Genomic DNA, 23,280 nt, shown 5'->3' on the forward strand with positions numbered 1-23,280 from the left:
CTTCCAAGAGGCCAGAACTCTCTATCAGCACAGGGAGCCCGCAGTGTCCCCGAGCTCCTGCCACCTGCTGTCCCTGTGTGCCCGGCTCAGACGAGGGCCGGGCGTGGCCCTGTGAGGGGAACTTGCAGAAGCCTGTAGGGTTATTAACTTGGGATCCTTTTAATTGGGACCCGGGGTCTGTTGAACTTCCTGCTGCTGTTTTGTTAAATGATGGTGGTTTAATAAAGATGAAAACAGCCCCGTAACCAGCTATAATTGGAGCTTTACCCGCCGCGAAAATTCTGAGCGTCTGAAACAGCTCCTGAAATAGACCTGGACTACTTAGGAGTTATTAAATGGAGATGATTAATTCTCAGTGTGAGCAACGCAGGAGCATTCTTGAGTAAATAACTTGGTTTTATGGAAACTTTTTTTCTCTTGGGGCAGCTTTTTCTAAGCGGTACTTCTCAGTGACTTGTAGTGAATTCGCCAAGCTGCGCAGTGGCCACCACGAACCAGTTCTAGGGCCCTCCCGTCGTCCCAGTAAGGCCCCTCGCGCCCGTGCGTGCCTCACCCCAGTCCTCGGCCCCAGGCAGCCCCTCTTCCCCCTCCTGCTTCTGCAGGTTTTCCGGTTATTTCCTGGAAATGGAGTCATGCAGTACGTGGCCTTGGTGTCTGGCTCCCTTCATTCCACAGGAAGCGTCTGAGGCTCACTCGCACTGCAGTCTGGGTCAGCGCCGTCTTCACTTTCGTCACTGCCTAGTGTTCTGTGGACGAACCACGTCTTGCCTCCTCACCCATCGCGTGGTGAGCATTTGGGCAGTCTTCGCCCGTTGGGCTGTGAAGCGTGGTGCTGCTGTGGACGTTGTTTTGCAGCTTTTTAAAAGAAAACCGGTGTGAAAGGTGCCTACAAGAGAACTGAAGTTTGCTCTTTGGATGTGATTTTTTTTTCATTTTTCTTAATGTTTACTTGCTTTTGAGAGAGGCGGAGTGTGGGGGGGCGGGGCAGAGAGAGAGGGAGACACAGAATCGGAAGCAGGCTCCGGGCTCCGAGCTGTCAGCACGGAGCCCGACAAGGGGCTCCAGCTCACGAACCGTGAGATCGTGACCTGAGCCGAAGTCGAAAGCTCAACTGACCGAGCCACCCAGGCGCCCCTGGATGTGATTTTTTACAATAAGCAGCATTTAATCTTTTTCCCCCTTCTTACCTGACCGTAGGTAAGAATTCAGGATCTCTTGAAGAGGGTGAATTTGATGACCGTTTGAGCGAAAGCAAGGTGTGAGTTAGCCTTTCCAAGGAACCCAGTGGAACGCGGGATCATCAGCAGGGAACCAGACAGACAAGTTTCCCCCTGAGGCCTCCCCGCCCCCCGCCCCTGCCGGCCGCCAGTGCTCACCTCAGCCTCCACTCAGGCTGATCACCAGGAACAGCTTTCTGGTTTGGGGCAGGGGATCCTTTTTTTTTTTGTTTTTTAATACATCTTTTTTTCTTTAATAAATCTATATTTTGTCTTCTCAGTGAACGTTCCTAAAAGGAACTTCGTGTACTAGTTCCAGTGCAGAATGTGATAAAATATGTGTGAAGCAAGATTTGGTGAAATATCCCTACAATTCCCTCTTTTATTTACTGGGTTTAAAAACATGTTTTTGGAACTGTCAAGCAAAATTCTCCGTTTGAGGTGGAAAACATGTTGCTTGGAGAAGCACTTTATTGACACCTTTCAAATGTCCCCTTTGTCCAGGAGGCGCTCAGGCTGTGGGTGGCTTACGTTTCCCCTGGCCCTGTTCCTGAGCAAACCCCCGTTGTTGTTCTAAGGAGGTCCCCCAAAAGTAGCCTGAATTGGGGTTTATGCACATCCGTGGGCGTTCCGTGAAGAGAAGGTGGCACTTGGCTGGTGAGGTCCCAGGTCTCGCCCTGGTTCTTGAAGGCACAGCTAGTTCACAGCCCATATTCCACCGCAGAGGAAAAAAAAGGGAATCGATCAGAACCTTTAGTTACCGACTGAGGTCTGATCTCTGTATTGCTTAGCAGATCAGTTTCACAAAAGTAATTACATAAACTTTCATCTTTTGCCTTGACCTGAATGTTACTTTTACAGATCGTTTTGACAGGCTCTTTTTGTTTTGATTTATCTCCCTTAGTGACAAACCAGAAACAAAGATCATTTCGCTCAGCCTGGTGTGTTTTACAAGGTCATCTTTTTTTTTTTTTAAGGTAGAGCTCCCTCTCCTCCCTCTCTCTCTCTCTCTCTCTCTCTCTCTCTCCCCCCCTCTCTCTCAAGGTTTACCAACGTGATTTTTTTTTAAGTTAAATTTAAGAGCAGTTAGTGAGGGTTCCAGAATTTTAAGTACTGTGGCACAATCCAACAGTAAATAAGACACCAGTAGTTGCCTATTTCCAGAATATTCTTTATGGTGCTTATCTGGAAAATGTAAATCTTTGCATGGCTCTCTCCAGGTATTTCAGACTTCGGAATACTTCCTGTTTGTTTTGAGCTAGCTTTATTTATTTATTTATTTATTTGTTTATTTATTTATTTATTTATTTTAACTTTTTTTTTTTTTTTTTTTTTTTGAGAGAGAGAGTGAGACAGAGCACGAGTGGCGGAGGGGCAGAGACAGAGGGAGACATAGAACCGGAAACAGGCTCCAGGCTCCAAGCTGTCAGCACAGCGGCCCGACGCGGGGCTCGAACTCAGGGACCACGAGATCACGACCTGAGTCGAAGTCGGATGCTTAACCGACTGAGCCACCCAGGCGCCCCGAGCCAGCTTTAGATCATAGGGCCATGCGGAGTCAAAAATCAAGTTCACGCACGGGTGTCAGAACTCCATCCCGGCGGACAGAACTGCACTGTGGCCAGGGTGAGGGAGTTTGGGGAGCTTTTCCAGGCGAAGCATTGACTCAGACGGCTGGCACGGCCGAGGGAAGAAACCCTTGGTGGGCTCCCTGTGCCGGAGCCCGGCCCGGTCCCTGCCAGATGCGGTGCGTGCCCTGCCGCAGCCAAGGAATTCCATCCGGGTCTCCCCCAGCTCGGCTCTCGCGCTGTGGGGCGTCCGTTCCTCCGGGGAATTACCTTTGGCATTTCTGCCACGCTGTGTTGTGTTGGGCTTTTGGTGGTGGAGGTGGGGCCTCGTGAAATCCTGCAAATGTTGTCAGCAGAGACTTTTCCAGCGATTGTGGAAGGAGAGAGGCTTTCGGAGGCGGTGGTCCGTCTCCTCAGAGCTGTCTGGTCTCTCGTGGGACAAGGTCAGAGTTCGTGTGGAGCGTGGGTGCCGAGTCAGTGCTCCAGCGGCCCCAGAGCCCCCGGACCCCAGGCCTACAGGGCCTGGCGGCCCGGGCCTAACACACAAGGGCCCTTTATGAGGAGCCAGAGCCCTGGCTCGCCGGCCCGAGCGTCTGGGGCGTCCCTGCCTTTGGCCTCCTGCCCTGCTTCCCTCTCCTCCGGGCCAGCCCCGGCTCTGGTTGGCTCCACCAGCAGAGCCGGCCTTTTGCTCGGAGAGCCAAGCTGGAGCACGGCCGATGAGTCAGGCTTTGGCAGGAGGAAGGCTGCTTTGAGCACTCCTCTTTCCCTGTTGTTGAGCCCGAGGCGGGCTTTGTCGAGCCGAGGGGGTGGGGAGGCCGGCAAACATCCCGCCGAAGGGCACCCTGACCCCTTGGCCCCGGCTCCCCTCCGCCGTCCAGGGGGAGGCGGTTGGCCTCAGAGTGCTGCCCGGTCCAGATGGTCTGTCCCCTCGTCGTCTGGCTGCTCTGAGCTCTCTCTCCTTGATAGTCAGGTCATATGACGCATGAGACTACTGTCCTTGTTCCGATTTTTTAATTTCATTTTTCGCAAGCACGTTGGGACTTAACTCTTAAATAGAAAACTTGGCTCGCGGTCTCTGGTCAGGGCCTTGCGTGTGGCTTAAGAGCTCAGCCTTCTGAGCTGAGCGGCGGTTTCGACCGCTTGGGCAAGTGAACCTGTGAGCTTTGGTTTCTTCCAGCAGGAGAATGGGGACAGCTGCGTTTGGATTAAGTGAGATGATGCGCGTCAAGTGCGTGGCGCAGCGCCTGGCACCGCAGGGCCGGTTCGGTGCCGTTTTCCGGCCGAGGGAGCAGCCTCCGTGAGCCGGCCGCACACCCCACTTGTGATCCTCCATCCGGTGCCGGTGGGGCACCTGGCCGGGCGCCTGCTCGGCCCGTCTAACTCCTCCTGGAAATGAACTCTGCCGCCGCCTCAGCCCCAGGGCCAGAGCTTTATGGCGCCTTGGGTCGGTATCGGGGGCACGTTCACAGATTTCTCCGCCCGCCAAGCTCCGTGCGAGGGGACTGGCGGGAGAGGCGGCCCGTGGGGTGCGGGACGGGGCTCGGGCCGCGGTCAGCTCCGCCGTGGCTGGACTGCTGGGCAGCCGGACGGGCCGCCTTGGTCCGGGCTCTGGCGTTTGTCGGTCTGACTGGTGGGGAAACGCGGCTGGGAGGGAGCAGGGTTGGAAGCAGCGCCGTCCCGAGATCGGAAGGCGCGTGCGAAGGCGCGAATGCGAAACATGTAGCGGCTGTGTGTCCGCCTTGTATTACAACAACGCTGATCGTCTTTTTGTTTTCCAGTAGCCCGTGCTGGCAACTGTTCCTGAGATTGGTTTTTTGTTTGTTTTTTATCACATTCAAGTGTGTGTGTGTGTGTGTGTGTGTGTGTGTGTGTGTACACACACATACATGACAAGACAATCACTAGTTGCCAAATTGCAAATCAAGTGAAGATACACTGAGTGTCAGGGTGAGAGGCTGGTTTGGGAGCAAGTCTGCTGTGGAGCGGGTGTTGTTTCTGTCCGTAGAGATCACCTGGGTTAGCTGGTACTGGTTCCGGAAGAGGATGCGGGCCGCTGCAGTGGCTGCAGGGGAGCTCCTGCCACGTGGCCTGGGTCACGCCGGCTGACAAGCGTTGACTGCGTTTTCCCCCTGTAGTCCCTCAGATCCCGTCCCAGATTCTGTCCGCCGTCCTTAGGACCGTGTGTGGCCGGAGGCCTGGCTTCAGGGAGACCATAGGTCCCGTTTGAGGGCCTGCTCTGTGTGCGTCTGACCCGGCCCGGAGACCGCTCCGGGTCAGGTTCTGGTCCCGAATGGAGGGGACGTCCCGTCAGCTCAGGTGCACACAGGCTTTCTCCGAGGGACCCCGACCTGAGGTCCAGGTGGCAGAGGGAGCCGATCGGTGAGGTGCGTGTCGTGTCGTGGCTCCGTTTAAAGGTTCTTGTTTTGGGCCCAAAACAACAAGCTGTCCCCAGATGAGTCACGGACCGTGGGGGACTGACCGGGCCACCCTTGTCCCGACTGTGAGGCCAGACTGTGCTGGGGCGAGGAAGAGTCCGGTCAGAGGGGTGCCGTCCCCCTTCCCCAAAAACCTCTGTGTGCAGGATCCCCCGCCCTCCAGGGAGTGGACCGCTGATCGAGGTCAGGCCCTCCGTGCTACGAAGCAAGCCTCTGGTGGCCCCACCAGCACAGGCTGTCCCTGGAGGCAAGACTGGAAGTGGAGGGAGCTAAACTTAGCTCCCTGGATGAGCTGCCGGTGGGTGCGAGGAGGGGCGAGGGGTGTGGGGGAGGCTTAAAGGGACAGCCGCAGGCTTGTGTGGCCTCCAAGGATGGGCCTGCACCAGCTCCGTCACCAGCTCCAGTGTGGCATCTGGCGTCAGGGGAACTTAGCTGGTCTAGCACGTGGCGCTGTGTGTGCCTGGGGGTCCTGCATGCAGGGGTGTGGGGGGAAGGTGGCCATGGGTGCATTGAGGCGGGGGGGGGGGGCGGCGTGCCCAAAGGTACTGAGCGCCTTGGGGGCTGTGGTGCATTGGGGGGGGGGCAGGGCCCCAGGGATCCTGTGTGCAGAGGGGGGGCTGTGGGTGCATTGCCGGGGGGCGGGGCCCCAGGGGTCCTGCGTGCCTGGTTGGGGGTGGGGGCTGTGCCCAGCAGTGAGGAGAACGTGGTCTGGGCGGTTGGAAGGGCACCGTGGGCTCTGGCATGCTCACCCCCTGGGTCCAGAGAGCAGCAGCATTGACGGCTCAGAGGGGAAGGGGGCTGAGCGCCACCTGGGTGTTCCAGGGCTGACGCGGGGACAGAAGGAACATGTGACATGGGCCCACAGCTGTGAGCCTGCGTAACTGGTTTGGCAAAAGCGATCTCTCTCCCACTTGGAAGTCCTCGGTAATTCACCATTTTCTACCTATCTAGTCCTCTCTCAGTATTTCCCACCTGTTCCCCGGACAGGGGTGGAAGGGAAGGACAGGGCGCACGGTCGTCCAGCACTAGCAGACGCCTCTCTGTTCAACTCCAGTTCCCCAGCCTTCGGGTGCTAGGTGTTCCTCTGCTTTGTTGAGTGTTTGTGTCGTTTTTTTGTATTCGTAGCCCCGGGACCAGGCTGCCAGCGGCAGGGAGCAGGCCTCGATCCGGGCTCTGAAAGCCGGGCCGTCAGGGCCGGTGCCGCGTATGGGGCGTGCACTTCCCAAACTAGAGGCCGCCGGCCGTGAGCGTGGTCCGTACCGCCTTCGCTGTGTCTCTGTCCCAGTCCTGTACCTGCGCAGGAAACAAGGACACACGGTCAGCAGTAGTAGGGGACGCATCTGCACACACCCCCACCGTGCAGATCAAGAGCATCAGCGGCGGGGCGCGTCCGACTTCGGCTCGGGTCACGATCTCGCGGTTCCTGGGTTCGAGCCCCGCGTCGGGCTCTGTGCTGGCAGCTCAGGGCCTGGAGCTGCTTCGGATTCTGTGTCTCCCTCTCTCTCTCTGTTCCTCCTGTGCTCACACTCTGTCTTTCTCAGTCTCTCAAAAATGAATAAATGTTGAAAAAGAATTTTAAAAAAGCGGGGGGCATCAGTGGTAATGTGTCACCCACTGTCGGCTCTCCTGCTCCTGGATACACCCCCCGCCCAGCCGTAGCCGCCCTTCTGATGTCGGCTAACGTTCTTTTTATTTGTAGTTTGACCTCCCGTGTATCCCCGAGCCGTTCTCTGCCTCAGTTTTATCCGTAAAATGGGGATGACCGTCATACCGGCCTCAAGCATCATTTTGAGGATTAACTGAGTTAATATGTGTAAAGCACTTAGATCCGCACGGGGCACCTGGTAAACTTTGTATGTGTGTTAGCTACTGTAACTGTGGTTGTGTTTAATTTTGCCAGTTTTTAAACATCACGTAAGTCGAGAATAGTGTAAATGTTGTACTGCCGCTTGTTTTTTTCATTCACCGATTTATTTTGTGATTCATCGTATTGATGCACATGGTAACGGTTCCCTCTTGTTCATTCTCCTGTGCGGTTCTGGAATATGCTGCCGTCTATTTATCCGGTGAGGTCAGGGTTGACTGGGTTTTTCCAGCCTCGGCTTTGATGATCCTGCCGCTGGGAGCATTCTGGCTCACGTTCAGTGTCCTCTCGGGCAGTGCTTCCCCAAGTGTGGCCTGGGGATCCCTGAGGTCCTGGCGAGGGCTCCTCAAGACCGACACTGTTCTCAGAATAAGACTGAGACGCCATTTGCCTTTTGCACTGTTATTTACTCGAGAGCGGACACTGGAGTTTTCCAGAGGCCACATGGTGTGTGATGATATCATCGTTCTGGTGGCTGCCTAGATACATGCCTGTTGCAACTGTATTTCTAAGTTACTTCAGTTCTCTAATACGGTAAATATTGATAGTTTGGGAGGTGTTGTGTCCAGGGGAGAGGCTTCCCTGGTTTTATTTGAGTAAGGCAGTGAAAGCACAGGGGCTTTCCGTAACGAACCTGAAGAAACGGACTCTGACTCATCCCCTTTGTTGTGAGTTCGCTGATGACTAATGCATAGCAGGAGATTTTCCAGACACTCACTGGGCTTTTAGTCCTGTGTTATGTGACTCGAGCAGCTCCATTATAAGGAGGAGGAAGAATTCCTTATTATCTGCCATTCTGATGCAGGGGCAAGTTTTTCTAGACAGGTCCTCGACGGCAAACTCAAGCCAGCAATCCACTGAGTTATCAGAGGAAATAATGTCTAGGGTAGCACTAGAAGGGTCTGCTTTGGAAAAATCCGTATCTGGGGCACCTGGGAGGCTCAGTCGGTTAAGCATCCAACTTCAGCTCAGGTCACGATCTCACAGTTAGTGAGTTCGAGCCCCACATCGGGCTCTCCGCTGCCAGTGCAGAGCCCGCTTCAGATCCTCTGCCCCTCCCCTGCTCTCTCCCTCTCTCAAAAATAGACATTAAAAAAAAAGAAAAAAATCCGTATCTTCATTCACCAACAAGCATTTGGTTCCTAAGGGTCAAGACGCTATTGGAGCTGAGGACACACAGTGAAGGTGGCCTTTTCTTCCGCGGTTAACGGTTGTGTTGCAGGTACCTGGTACAATGGAGGAAGTTAAAACAACCACACAAATGCGCTGTCTCACAGCAGGGGCAGGTCAGGAGTCCTGGTGTCTGGACCTCACTGGGTCATCTGCTCTCAAGGTCTCATCAGGCTGAGATCAAGGTGTCGGTGGGCCTGTGGTCTCACCTAATGTCGCTTGCCAGCTGCCTGTCATTGGCAGAGTTCATTTCCTTGCAGTTGTGTGACAGAGATCTCTGTTGTTTTGTGGGTTTCTGGCCAGCTTCCAGGGGCTGCCCTAGGTTCCCTGCCATGGGGCCCCTCCTCTTACAACATGACGCTTCTTTGAAAAGGCTCACCAGATTAGGTCAGGCCCACCCCGGATCATCTCTCTTGATCGGCTCAGAGTAGCCCAGTCAAGGTGTGTGGTCTCTTGCTCTCCACGGGCCCCTCCCATGCTCCAGAGAACGAGATTGTACACGGACACAAGTCACTGAGGCCCATCTTCAAATCCTGCCAGCACAGGCCTCTTTTCCTAACCCCAGATTACAAAGATTTTCACCTGTGTTTTTTATCAACTCTGTGGTTTTAGTTTTAGCTTTCACATTTAGGTCTGCGGACACACTTTAATTTTCGTGTATGATATGGGTAAGGGTCTATGTCCCTTTTCTCCCCCGTACAGATCACCAGTGTCTCCGGCACCATTTTTTTTTTTTTTAATTTTTTTTTTTCAACGTTTATTTATTTTTGGGACAGAGAGAGACAGAGCATGAACAGGGGAGGGGCAGAGAGAGAGGGAGACACAGAATCGGAAACATGCTCCAGGCTCTGAGCCATCAGCCCAGAGCCCGACGCGGGGCTCGAACTCACGGACCGCGAGATCGTGACCTGGCTGAAGTCGGACGCTTAACCGACTGCGCCACCCAGGCGCCCCATCCGGCACCATTTTTTGAAACAATGCCCGTTTCCCCTGGAAATCAGGCATCGAAAAGATACTTTCCTTTTATAAAATCGATTTATTCGAGGTCACTTTTTAAAACTGTTTTTAAAATGAGCTTGTTATTTTCTACCAAAAAAAAAAAAAAAAATGGCTGCTGGGACTTTGGTTGGCATTATACGGCATCCGTAGGTCAATCTGGGTAGAACTGGCATCTTAACAGTGTTGAGGCTCCTACAATTGATGAACATGCCATATCTCTCCAATTACGTAGGTTCTTTTGTCCTCGTGCTCTGCGTTTTCCAAAGAAGAGGTTTTAAACATTTTTATAAAAGTCTGTTTCACGGGGCACCTGGGTGGCTCAGTGAGTTCAGCGTCCAACTTTGGCTCAGGTCGTGATCTCGCAGTTCGTGAGTTCAAGCCCCACGTCGGGCTCACTTCTATCAGCCTGTCATTGCAGATCCCACTTTGGATCCTCTGTCCCCCTCACTCTGCCCCTCCCCCACTTTTCTTTTCCCCCAAAAAAGTAAATATTTGAAAAATAATAAACGTCTGTTTCAGCTATTGGAATAAGGCAGGAAATATAAGAAAGAAAAGGGGCATATAAGTCAGAAAAGTTCCTATTGGCAGATGACATATAAAATGTAAAGGAACCCACCCAAAAAGTCACAGAACTAAGTAAATTAAGCAAGTCGACAGGATATAAGCTCAATAAATACAAAAATCAATTTTATTTCTGTATACTAGCAATGAACACAGGCAAACAAATGTGCCATTACTGTTCACAATTGCTCACAAAAAAGGGGGAAATACTTGCATGTAAATTTAGCATAATGTAGATGGGATGGGACTTGTATGATGAAAAGTGACAGGACGCTCATTAAAAAAATCAGAGGGTCTGAACAGATGGAGAGTTGGTTTGAGCTCCTGGATTAGGAGGCTCAACATAGGAACAGTGTGAGTTCTCCCCAAATGTATATACAGGTTTCTGTTCCTACTAAACACAGAGCTCCTGCTAAAATCTCAGCCAGACCTTTTGTAAATATAAATATGATCCTTCCAAAATTTGGAGAGGCACAAGAATAGCCCAAACCATTGAGAAAATGAAGAATAAAGTACAAGTTATCCGTGTCTCATGTCGAGACCTTGGATGCAGCTGCATTAATCAAGACAGTGATACCGACAGAGGGACAGACACAGGTCAGTGGGACAGACCCAGAGGTTAGCTCCGCACAAGTGTGCAGAGATGCAAAACCGGTTCAGTAAAGGAAGGCCAGCCTTCCACGTATGCTGCTGAAGCAGTTGGATAGCCGTAGACTGGAAAAGAAAGAAGAAGAACCGTGACCTGAATCTCACAACCTTACGCACAACTTAGACCGGCATGTAGATTTAAATGAAAGAGAATTTTGAGAAGGTGACCTGATAGAAACTCTGGGACCTAAGGCTGGATAAGACCCCAAAAGCAAAACCCATAAAAGAAAAAAATCATTTTTGAAAAAACATCAATTTTGATTTCATCAAAATTAAAACTTGCTCTGCAAAAGACCCTCTTAAGAGGCCGCAGACACAAAATATTTGCCAACCACACATCTATGAAAGGACTCATCTCAAAAAAACAATTCTTGAGACTCAATGGTAATAAAACAGTCCAACTAGAAAATGGGCAAAAGATCTAAAGAGATTCCCCCCAAGAGGATGTGCACGTGGCAGGTAAGTACATGGGAGGCGGTCGACATCACTGGCCATCGGGTCTTTGCAGGTTAAGGGAAACGCAAAACCATGTTGAGATACATGTTAGAAGTTAGAAAAGAAGACCAGCGGCCACCGGTGCCCGGGTGGCTCGGTCTTCAACTCTTGATCTCAGCTCAGATCTTGATCTTGGGGTCATGAGTTCAAGCCCTGTGTTGGGTTTGACGCCTACTTTTAAAAAAAGGAAGGAAAGAAAGGACAACACAGCACCCATGGCAAAGGCTGGCCAGGATACAGAGAAGCCAGGTCCCCTCCGCATGGCTGGCAGGAATGTGGATGACGCTGCTGTCCTGGATTATAGTCTGGGACTTTCTTCTAAACACTAAATTTGTACTTAACCATGTGACCCAGCAATCTCACTCCTGAGCACTTACCCAGAGAAATGGAAACTGTCCACACAGAACCTGTTCGTGAGTGTTGACGGCAGGTTTTCTTTGGGGGAACATTTTTTATAATAAATTCAGGTGCTTTTTGTTTTTTTAAAGTAAATATAGGTTTGTACAGATTTTCAGTTAGTAAATTAAATCTTTAAAACATTTTGTCCATTTCTTCTAAGAAATCCAGTTTGTTAGCATCAAGTTGTTCAGAATGTCCTCTCCATATTTTTTTAATGTCTGTAGGATCCATAGTGTAACTCCTCTTTAATTGCCGGTACTAGCAATTTCCCTTTTCTTGCTGGGTTACTCTGGCTAGGACGTTACCCGTTTCATTGGCCTTTTTGAAGACACTTTTGGCCCTGTTAATTTTTTTGTCGTTTGTCCATTTTCTATTTCGGTGATATGTGGTCTTTATTTCCTTCCTTCTACTCACCTGGGGTTTTCTTTACTCTTCCTTTTTAGGCCCTTTGAGAAAGAAACTTCAGTCAATGATTTTGGATCTAGTTAAAGTGTTGTATTTCACATATACAATGTAGTGATTCAATACGTATCATACATACATTGCTAACATAGGCATTTAGAGCTACAGATTTCTCCCCTAGATAATACATTAAATACATCCCAAAATATTTAAAAAAAAATTTTTTTTAACTTCATTTATTTATTGTGAGAGACAGCAAGCCAGGAGAAGGGCAGAGAGATTGGGGAGACAGAGAATCCCAGCAGGCTCTACACTGTCAGCATGGACCCTGATGTGGGGCTTGAACTCACAAACCATGAGATCGTGACCTGAGCTGAAACCAAGACTCGGATGCTTAACCGACTGAGCCACCCGGGCACCGCCGAAAATACTTTCTAACGTGCTTTGTGATTTCCTTTTGGTACTTCCATTTGATCCATGGAGTTTCCATCTCCCTGCTTAAATTCCCCATATGTTCTTTCATGTCGTGTACTTTTTCCATCAAATGCTTAGCATATTAATCATAATTGTTTTAAATTCCTGATGTGTTGATCGCAGACCCTCTGCCACATCTGAGTCTGGCTCCAGGGCTTGCTCAGTCTCTTCAGACTGCGATTTTGCCTTTTATAGAGCGGACATTGTCATTTTCCGTTGAAAGCCGGATGCATTGCTGGCTCCAGCCACGTTCCTGTCCCTCATATTCACCTGCCTGTCCAGATCGGGGGGCAGCAACCCTGGAACGTCCAGTCTCGTGTGGCTCTAAAAAGAGTCGTGCTTGTTCAGCTTGTGTGGAGACTGGAGTGACAACTTGCAGGTTCCTTAAGTGCCAGAGCAGGAGGGTGTGACTCTGCATTTGGAACCTCTAAGAACTGTCCGAGCCCCCCCCACCCGCCCCTCTTCTCTCCGCCCCCCCACCCGCCCCTCTCCGCCCCTCCACCCGCCCCGCCCCTCTCCGCCTCCCCTCTCCGCCCCTCCCCTCTCCGCCCCCCCCCAACCCGCCCCTCCCCTCTCCGCCCCTCCCTCACCCCATGGTGTGCGTGCTTTCTCATATGGAGAAAAAGAAGATCTAAAATCATGCCCTGGTTTCTTTCTGGCTCATTTTTCTTGTGGTGGTCCCTGTGACACAAATGAAGGATTAGATCTGTCGTTTCCAAGGCTGGGTCTGTAACCCGTGCTATTCAACTTCCAGAACCGTTTGAGGAATGAGCCTGACAGCTGTTCATTATGCACAGACCGCCTTGGATCCCACACAGATCACAGTGAGGTGCGGCGGCTGCAATTAAACACCTGGAAAACAAGTGTCCTGACGATGGGGAACCTTCTTACCTTTGCTGATACAGGTGCAAACCGTGCAGCCGCTGAGGAACACACTTGGGTGATTCCTCAAAAAGTTAAACACATGGGGCGCCTGGGTGGCTTAGTCGGTTAAGCGTCCGACTTAGGCTCAGGTCATGATCTCACAGTCCGTGAGTTCGAGCCCCACGTCGGGTTCTGTGGTGACAGCTCGGAGCCTGGGGCCTGCTTCGGATTCTGTCTCTCCCTCTCTCTCTGCCCCTCCCCTGCTCACATTCTGTCTCTCTCTTTCTATCTCTTAAAAATAAATAAGCATTTGAAAAATTTTTAAAAATTAAACATAGTTGCCATGTGACCCAGAAACTCCACCGCCAGGTAGAATGTCTGCCCCAAAGGACCAAAGACCGGCATCCAAATGGAAACTTGTATAAGAACGGTCACAGCAGTAGCCAGACGCTGGAGGCAGCCCAGATGCCCATCAGCTGACCAGCGGATAAACACTGTGTGGGTCCACGCAGTGGGGCGCTGTCCAGCCGTAGAAAGGAACAGAGTGCTCACCCCGCCATGACGCGGTGAAACACGGTGCCCAGTGGAGCAAGTCAGACCGTTGCTACGAAATACCCGAGATTGGCAAACCCAGAGAGACAGAAAGCTGATGGGTGGTTGTCCGGGAGTGGGGGGTAACCGCTCGTGGGCGCGATTGCCTTTGGGGGTGATGACAGTGTTTTCCAACAAGGTAGAGGTGGTGGTTGTACGTCACCTTGAACGTGCTACATGCCACCGTGTTACGTATGCTTTATTTTTTAAAGATTTTATTACCTTTATTTAAGTAATCTCTATAGCCAACGTGGGGCTCGAACTCACGATCCTGACGTCAAGAGTCACGTGCTCTACCGACTGAGCCACCCAGGCGCCCCTATATACACTTGAGAGTGGTTAGTTTTCTGTTACGTTACTTTTACCTGAGCAGAAGAAAAAGACAAATCTCAGAGGGGCCTGGCATATTAGAGCGCCACCCTGGGCCTTTCCCTGGGGCCTTAGTCACAGCTGGGAAGGAGCAGCTGCCCCCAGGAACCGGGGTGGGGGACTCAGAGCCTGGATATGGGACGCAAGCCTTGGCACGGCCGGGTGGCCGAGCAGGACCGCCAGCGTGGGCGCGCCTTGGGCCGGCTTCCCGTGCACCTGCTCGTGCTGGGGCAGAAGGGCGAGGCCGCCGGAGTCCAGGGGCACTGCCCCCACCTGACATGCTGTTAGGTTCATGTCTCTTAGTTTGGTTTCCATTCTGAGGGGTGGATTTTTTAAATAAATTTTGTTTTTAATTATGTAAGATCTTCACATGGTTCCAAAGCCAGAATGCATTGAGACGTCCCGCTCCTGCCCTGTTGTCCCCTCCCCGTACCTCATCGTTTCTATCTGTTGCTGGTTTATCTACGTTTCCTTTTTTAAATATGAGCAAATAGTCAGTGTTTCAATTTCCGCACCATTCCTCACACGCAAGGAGACACATCGTACTTTGTGTCTTGCACCTCTTCTCACCAGCCGTGTCCGACCGCCTGTGGAGGTCGCCTGCGTTACCCGACCAGCCTTCTGTCCGTGGACGTTTGCGGTCTTCCCAGGCTTTCGATAAATTAGCAACAGACAGGTCCTAGATTAAAATGGGAGATTTTAATCTCCCAGATTAAACCCAGATTAAAATTACACCCAGATTAAAATGGGAGAACCTCTGTTTTGACGATGCATATGAATATGGGGTTTTATCTTTGTCCAGAATGCTTTCATGGCTGTGAGATCATTTAGTCTCGACCCCAGTGAAGCGTCATACGCATTCAACTTAGTTAGCAAAGCCGGAATTCAAGATGAGGTTTCCTTTTGGGAATTCATGTTTTTTTTAAGTATTTGTAGGAACCCTCTATTCACACATGTTGTTTGGTCAGCATCTCTGTTAAGCCAAAGTTAAGACTTAAATTGGATATTTGTTAAGTAATGGAAATGAAAATCTGACCCTTGAAATAACTTGTTGTTTTTAACCTACAGCAGTTTCAAAATTTGTCTTTGTAATCTGGAGGCACCTGGGTGGCTCAGTAGGTTAAGTGTCCGACTCTTGATCTCGACTAAGGTCACGATCTTGTGGTTCACAAGGTCGAGCCCCACATCAGACTCTGTGCTGACAGTGCTGAACCTGCCTGGGAATTTCTCTCCCCCTCTCTGCCCCTCCCCTGCTCACTCACTTTCTCTGAAAAATAGACATTAAAAAAAATTGTGTCTTTGTAATTTGTTATGTTTAAATGAGTAAACTAATCTCCGGGTCGTCTGGCTCACCGTTGTCAAGTCCTGGATCTCCCAGCACAGTCGATCCCCTGTTAGAACCTAAAGACCAGCTTCCCTGATACTGGAGCTATAGGAGGGGCTTACGAGTGCCCAGACAGGATTTCAAACTAAAAAGCCACTCGCCCCAAGTGAAGATTTGTGTTTTTCTTCCTCCACCCACCTTCACACCTCCTTTGTCCTTTCTCACACCCCAGCCCCAGGGAACCCCCTCCATGCACTCACCTCCACCTCAGGAAGTACCTCCAGTGGAAGGGTGTGGGTCACGTTGCTGGCAGAGAAACAGGTGTGACCAGTCAACCTGGAATACTGATCTTGTGTTGAAAGAGCTGAGTCCGATCTCTGGAGATCTTGACTTAGCCGATTGAGGCGGATGGGGCCAGCCGGTGTCCGCCGACGGGGACCGCCAGAGCGCGGGCAGGCAGGGGTGCAGGAGGCTGGGTCTGGGTCTGATGATGCCAACAGAAGCTTGGAAGCAGTGGTGAGCCCGCTACATGGGATTCTCGTGCGGCCGGTGTGGGTGATGGGCGCTCCCAGGGAGGACGGTGCAGGAGACAGTCCATCTGCTGAAAATGATCTTTCTCTTTGCGCGGGTGACGTGCCCAGGCCTGCGCGCTTTTCCGGCCACATCCGCCTGTCTGCGGCACGGATGCGAGTGTCCCAACGTAGTTCCTTGACACTGATCGCCCCCTCTGCCCGCTTGATCACCAGCACCCCCCCCAGACTTGTCCAGCGGCTGCTAATAAAAGTGCACATTTTGGGGCGCCTGGGTGGTTCGATGGGTTGAGCGTCCAACTCTCGATTTTGGCTCAGGTGGTGATCCCGGGGTTGTGGGATGCAGCCCCGAGTTGGGCTCTGTGCTGAGTGTGGAGCCGCCTGGGGATTGTCTCTCCCTCCCTCTGCCCGTCTCCCCTGCTCATACTCCCTCCTTCCCTCTGCTCCTCTCCCCTGCTCATACTCTCTCCCTCCTTCTGCCCCTCTCCCCTGCTCATACTCTCTCCCTCCCTCTGCCCCTCTCCCCTGCTCATACTCTCTCCCTCCTTCTGCCCCTCTCCCCTGCTCATACTCTCTCCCTCCCTCTGCCCCTCTCCCCTGCTCATACTCTCTCCCTCCCTCTGCCCCTCTCCCCTGCTCATACTCTCTCCCTCCCTCTGCTCCTCTCTCCTGCTCATACTCTCTCTCTCTCTCCCCTGCTCATTCTCTCGCACTCTCTCTGTGAGATTTTAAAAAAACTTTTTTAATGCACATTTTGCTGGGAGTTGGGTCAGGAAGGCAGGCCGATGTCAGATGTATGCCTGGTTGCCTCTGAGCACAACTAATTTATGTTGTTGTATCGAATCCGTGAATCCGTGCCGTCACTAACGAAGGGACTCAGATTTGCAGACCATGAAGAGTTACGGAAAGCCCGTAAGTTGTCATGTTCTTTTCTTGCCTGTCCGTGTTACTGCAGCGGCCATCGAGAGGACCCCAGCACCGTTTTGCCTCGCGTGATGCTCTCTTTTTGTAAAGGCATCATCTGTGCCCGTCTAGGCTTTGGTAGCAAGTATACGTAGCCTTGGGTCTGTGAGAAATAATCCAGAGGCTGGAAAGCCCAAGATGAAGGCACCAGCAGATTCGGTTTGTGGTGAGACCCCCCCCCCCACCCCCCGGTTCGTGGACGGCATCTTCTCATGTATCCCCACGAGGCAGGAGCGTGTGCTCTGGGGGCTCCACCCTGACCACGCACCGGGACCAACGCACCCGCGAAACCCCACCGCCCGATACCTTGACACTGGGGCGTAGATTTCTGCATACGAATGGTGGGGTGGGGGGCACAGTCTGAGGTTCTGAGTGGCTAAGTCCACGGTAGCACCTCCGCTCCCGCCGCGTGCCGCTTCTCCGAAGGCCTGACTGCTTCCCCGTAGTGTTGAAAATCTGTCAGAATTTAAACCTGGGTGTCTTCCTGAGCTGGTGCTCTGGGAGCCGCGAGGCCCGTGCAGACGACTGTTCTGTGGGCTGCGTGTCGAGTCCCGTGGTGCACACGTCAGTCTCTGCCGGTAAAACCCCAGGGTCCACACCTGGGCTCCCGCTCAGCCTGGCGGAGTGGCTCCTTGCCGGTTCGAACGAGCCGATTCTCCTGTTCCCTGCTGGCCTCTCGGCCCCCGACAGAGCTCTGTGGACCCTCCGGCCCCCACTGAGACGAGGCGGGTCCAGCTGACCCCGACTCCCCCTCTCGCATGCGGCCCTCCCCCGAAAGCGTGCGGGTGCCCGACCCTGCGGAGCGGCAGAGCCCCACATATACCTTGCGTCTTGGAAGGAGTAGGAGGAGGGAGGCACGCGGCAGAGGGAGAAGCGGTGATGGTCCGCGTCCCTTAACGTTGGAGTGCAGGTGGGGTGGCCCTGAGTTCAAGCTCACGGGCGATTTCTCCACCCAGACGTGGGAGACACACCTTCTCAGGTTTTAAATATAGTGACCCATTCTTGTGTCCCCTGGGGCCTCTTCCTTTCCCTCCTGTGCCGTTGGGCTGATCACCTGTGTCCCAGGGTCTCCCCAGGACACTTGTGCCGCGACGACAGAATGTTGGCCGGGACATCTGCATTGCCGTGACCCTCTGCCCAACCACCCCAGGACCCCCGCTCCCGGTGCAAAGTCACGGTGGCAGGCGGGTGCAGACACGGTCCTGAGTCTTCATAGGCTCTCCTTGCACCTCCGGCAACCCTGAGTCGGGGGGCAGCGGGGGTAAGACACACGGGTTTGGGGTGAGCCAAGGAGCGGTCATGAATCAGGTGGGTTTGCGGTCTGTGGCCGCGGCCCCTTCACTGACCAGCTGCTTCCCGTCCCGCAGGGGAGGCGGCGGGATGTGCGGACCGGCCGCCCCACTCTGTGGTGACAGCTGTCCCCACACCCAGGCTGGAGTCGACGGGGGACAGAGGCCTGAGGCCGGGGTGTCGGGGAGTGAGTCTCCTTCCGGGAGCTCCAGGTGTATATGTCCCTAGAGCAGAGAGCAGACTGCGCTCCGGCCGCACCCTGACCTGAGGAGGAAAACTGCGAATGCTGACCCTAAGCTGTGTGTGTGCTGCGTGTAACGCGTGCTCCCGTCCCCTTACAGCGCGCACTCTTCTGCATTCTCCGAGAGGCCGCTGCTGTGCAACGGGAAGGCTGGTTCCCCCTAAAGGAAACGGAGCCCTCGGTGCCCTCCCTGGGGAGACAGTGGGGAGAGCGTCTTCTTTCTTTCCTTTCTTCCATGAAGTCACAGGCTCAAGCCGTGGTGCCAGCCTTTCTGGTGGTCTTTCCTGGATCGGCCACCTGCTGCGTGGGTGTGGCCATCCACTTTCACACGCCTGTGCAGAACGTAGGCTGAGCTGGGCTTCCCCAGGTGACCCTCCCCGGGCCCGTGTGAGGGAGCGTGTGTGACCCAGCACCGTCCTGGTGGCCTGTCCACCGTGGGGAGGCTGTGGCCGAAGCCCGTGGAAAGCCATGCCCCTCGAGTGTATGGGACGTGATGCGTTTCCTACATCCCGCTTCCTGGGGGAAGACTGCCCTTCCTCTGTTCGGCGCGGCCTCTAAACACTTCTGAAACGGAGCATGGGAGGCCCCAGGGTGTGCCGGGAGCTGGAGAACGGTGTCCGTCTGTCTGCGCTGGCCTCCGGTCCACAGCACGTCCAGGGGAGTGAAGGGGTCCCCGCTCCTCCACGGACATCCGGACTGAAGGTCCTCCTCATCCTAGGCTGTGCGTCAGGTCGTACGAGCATGGCGAGTAGCAGTGGAGTCTTAGGCCTGTTTCCGGAAGCTGGAAAGCATTTTGTGCCGCACCTATTCTCTTCAAGAGTCACCCTGTCTGAAGACGTCTGGGGCGCCTCAGGCCACCTCTGTCGGCACAGACTGCTGCCGGGAACGTAGGCTCTGGCTCTGGAGCATCCGGTGTTCGCCTGTGGCAAGGAAGGGATTGGCTGGTCAGAGGGGCCAGCACGCTCCCGTCCCCAGAGTCCAGCGGGAGTGACTTGAAAACAGTCTGAATTTGACTGTTGGCGTCTCGGCGAGAGAAACCGCATTTAAGTTCAGTTGTGTTTTGAATGTGTAAAGACGCCCGTGCACTCGGGGTCTCTCTGCCACCTTCCTATTCGTACAGAGGAAGTAACACTCATGTGACTCTGTCGTGACCGTCTAGTTGCCAAGTCAGGGTTCGCAACCGGTGCTGACTCGTGTGTGTTCTTCCTCCGCGACAGGGTGAATCCGTGAAGTACTTTCTGGACAACTTGGACCGGATCGGCCAGCTGGTGAGTACAGTCCCCACCCGAGAACCTGCGACCCAGAGTTGGGGAGCACGTGGTGAGCCCCGTGACGAGCGGGCTGCTGGGCTCTTAGATCCGCGCTCGGTGTCAGGGCCGACGGCCAGCGAGCGCGTGGCAGTGAGCACCCCCCCTTCCGGTGGAGGACACGCTCACGTTCCCGCCTGCGGACCGTGCTCCCTGCTAGATTTCTGTGAGAAATCCTTCGCTCCGCTTGCCACAAGGGACGGCAGTTCTTCAGTACCACGGAGGGTTTCCTTTAACTTTTTATCAGGGGAGCCTCAGACGCACATAAACACAAATCGTGTGATGCGCCCCCAGGCCCCCGCACCTCCCAGGAAGCCATCTCTTCGGAATAGGGCTCCGGAAGTCCTAATCACAGTGCCGCCACTGCTCCCAAGGCATTGGCAGCGTTCCGTAATTTCAGCCGATGGCCGGTGAGCGCTGAGATCTGCCCGGGTGTCGTCGTGTGTTCCCGTGGGTGCCGCTTGCTTTAGCGGTTTGAGTCCGCGTCCTCATGAGGCCCGTCCTTCACAGGAGGGCCATGTCACTCCAGCGTCTGTGAAGGTCTCTCCCTCGTCTTTCCCTGTCGCCGTTTATTTGTGAGGTCGTTGGATCGTTCCTCCTGCGGCTGCCCCACGTGCGGCTTTGCTGTCCCTTCCCGGCAATGCTACCGAAGGCGCCCCTCTGTCCCCCGCACCCCGTGAGCCGGTCTCCGGACCGAGAGGCCTCGGCAGCCCCGTTTGGTCTCTGGCCGGGCCGCCGCCTGAGTGCTTGTGCGGTCGCTGGAGGGTACTGCGGTGACCGAAGAGTCACCGTGGTTGCTAAAGACTTCTGAGAATAACATATTAAATATATCGCGGGCGAGATCTGAACAGCATCGCAAAGCCTAGATTAAATCGGTCGGCGGTAAGGTCTGGGAACGCATACGCTCTGGAAGTCAGCGGTCGGAAGGTGGTTGTGGGGCAGAAACCGAAGCGGCGGTCAGTTTCCCGTGGGCGCGAGCACATGTGGGATTGTCAGCTGCAGCTGACGGTGAGGATTCCGGTCACCTGCCTCGGGCCGGGGAGCCTCCGCTCACGGGAGACGAGCCGCTTGATGCCTTCGCGTCCCTTGCCGTGGCCGACGTTGATCTTACCGCTGGAAGTCACTCTGGTGCCTGGTTCAAGTTCTCACGGAAGTCCCTGGGGCCCTTCTGGCCCTTGGGTCCTCGCATTCTGTCTCTCCTGCTAAACCTGTCCCTTCTCCCGTGTTTTACAGAATTACTTTCCCAGCAAGCAGGACATCCTGCTGGCGCGGAAGGCCACCAAGGGCATTGTGGAACACGACTTTGTCATTAAAAAAATCCCTTTTAAGATGGTGGACGTGGGCGGCCAGAGGTCCCAGCGCCAGAAGTGGTTCCAGTGCTTCGACGGCATCACGTCCATCCTGTTCATGGTGTCGTCCAGCGAGTACGACCAGGTGCTCATGGAGGACAGGCGCACCAACCGGCTGCTGGAGGCCATGAGCATCTTCGAGACCATAGTCAACAACAAACTCTTCTTCAACGTCTCCATGATCCTTTTCCTCAACAAGACGGACCTCCTGGTGGAGAAGGTCAAGACCGTCAGCATCAAGAAGCACTTCCCGGACTTCAAGGGCGACCCCCACAGGCTGGAGGACGTTCAGCGCTACCTGGTCCAGTGCTTCGACCGCAAGAGACGCAACCGCACCAAGCCCCTGTTTCACCACTTCACCACCGCCATAGACACGGAGAACGTCCGCTTCGTGTTTCACGCTGTGAAGGACACCATCCTGCAGGAGAACCTGAGGGACATCATGCTGCAGTGACCGAGGGCGCCCCCCGCCCCCCCCGCCGCCTTCCGCCACCGCCGCGCCGCCCCCCGCCACACCTCCCTGGGCCCGGGGCGGGCCTCCCGGGTCTGTGCCGCCGCGCCTGCCGCGCCCGCGCCGCCACGCTCCGGGCCCGGGGCCACGGACACCCGGACGATAGCTACTGAACCCGGGGCGTAGTCAAACTACTGAGAATCCGAGGGGCCACTCTGCCGTCGGTTCGTGACACCTGGTAACACCGCCCCCCTCTCTTCACAGAAACCGTATTCCTTTCCCGACACAGCTTCACGAGGACTGTGTGCGGGGGGGGGGGGGGGGGGACGTGCGCACACCGCGCACACTCGGGAATGACCAGGACACGAACCGGCCAGCCTCGCAGGTGGCTCTTCTCTCTCCCCCGCCAGTCTTCCGTGAGAGACGCTGACCCGAGAGCTTTGCCCGACGGTGGTTTGCGGGAGATCGGGGGTCTCCGCGCCCCCTCGCAGAGCAAGCACGTTGCCTTTTAAAACCCCGGTGCCGGCTCGAGGGACCCCGGCCCAGGCACCCTAGATGAGGCCGGGGGCCCCGCGTTGGAGGGTGGGAGCGGGCTCGCCTTAACGCCACACGGCCGGTGCTGGTGATCCGCCCCGCCCCGCTCTGCCCGTGACCTCTGTCCTCCGGTCACCTTCCGATACCTGCACGCGGCCGCGCCCGGGCCCCCTTCCCTTGGAAGGCGGGAGAGCGCTTCCTGCTCCCCTCGGGACTCCTGAACACCGGTAGGATTCCTGGCGGAGCCTGTGTGAACGCCACGGCCGCCTGGTGAGCCCACCCGCTGACCTTGCAGGAAGCCCAGACTCTGGAGCCGGAGTCCGAGTTTCTGCCAACTGCTGCCACCTCGATGCCTTTGGACCGGGACCCGCTCCCGGCTCCGCTCGGACCTTCCCGCTCACCAAGGTCTCCTCGTCAATGTGCACATGTCACAAGTGATCACTACCGGACGTGGCTCTCTTCCGGGAGAAGCCAGGAAGGTCTGTCCAGGCCCGCGGGCTTGGACATAGCAGATCTCCTCTCCCCCCCCCCCCCCCCCCCCCGCCGTGCCCCTACCCACTCACCTTTGCACCGGTGTCTCCCGCTGGCTGTCAGATACACTGCGTCCCAAGCTGGTCCCGCCGTGCGTTCCTCTGATAGAAACGTCTGGTGTGTCAGGACTTTTCCTAGTATTTAGAAGGAAACAGGAAGCTTCCTCTGACTGGCACCACACGGTCACTGTGGCTGAGTAGCACCCGCGAGGCCCCCCGTCCCGAGGCTGCCCTGCTCCCGATCCTGTGTCCCTTTTGCGTCAATCCTGGCTCGTTTCCAGCGATCTTGTGGCCTGTGCTGACCCAGGAGGAAGGACAGCAGGACCTGCTCCTGACTTGTCCTTGTCATCAGTGTTCTCAGTGAGGAGACCACAGGAAACTCCCTCTGTCTCTCTCCCTCTCCCCCTCTCTCCCCCTCTCTCCCCCTCTCTCTCCTCTCGCCCTCTCTCCCCTCTCTCTCCCTCTCTCCTCTCCCTCTCTCTCTCCCCTCTCTCTTCCCTCTCTCTCTCCTCCTCTCCCTCTCTCTCTCTCCCTCTCTCTCTCTCCTCTCTCCCCTCTCTCTCTCCCTCTCTCTACCTCCCTCTCTCTTCTCCTCTCTCATCCCTCTCTCTCCCTCTCTCTCCCCCTCTCTCTCTCCCGTCTCATCCCTCCCTCTCTCTCCTCTCTCCTCCATCTCCTCTCCCTCTCTCATCCCTCTCTCTGCCT

At 54.6% G+C, this 23,280-nt stretch overlaps 1 protein-coding gene across 1 annotated transcript in view; it reads left to right on the forward strand.

The window, feature by feature from the left end:
• GNA12 (G protein subunit alpha 12) overlaps window positions 1-23,033 on the forward strand; it is a 108,049-nt gene extending 85,016 nt beyond the window's left edge. Inside the window, exons 3-4 of the mRNA XM_030300559.1 lie at window positions 19,622-19,672; window positions 20,945-23,033. Of these exons, the coding sequence (XP_030156419.1) occupies window positions 19,622-19,672; window positions 20,945-21,514 (621 nt within the window). The 3' untranslated portion in view covers window positions 21,515-23,033. The remainder of the gene's footprint in view (window positions 1-19,621; window positions 19,673-20,944) is intronic.
• The last annotated feature ends 247 nt before the right edge of the window (window positions 23,034-23,280 follow it).

This window comes from Lynx canadensis, chromosome E3 (genome assembly GCF_007474595.2).
Source record: "Lynx canadensis isolate LIC74 chromosome E3, mLynCan4.pri.v2, whole genome shotgun sequence".
NCBI lineage: Eukaryota > Metazoa > Chordata > Mammalia > Carnivora > Felidae > Lynx > Lynx canadensis.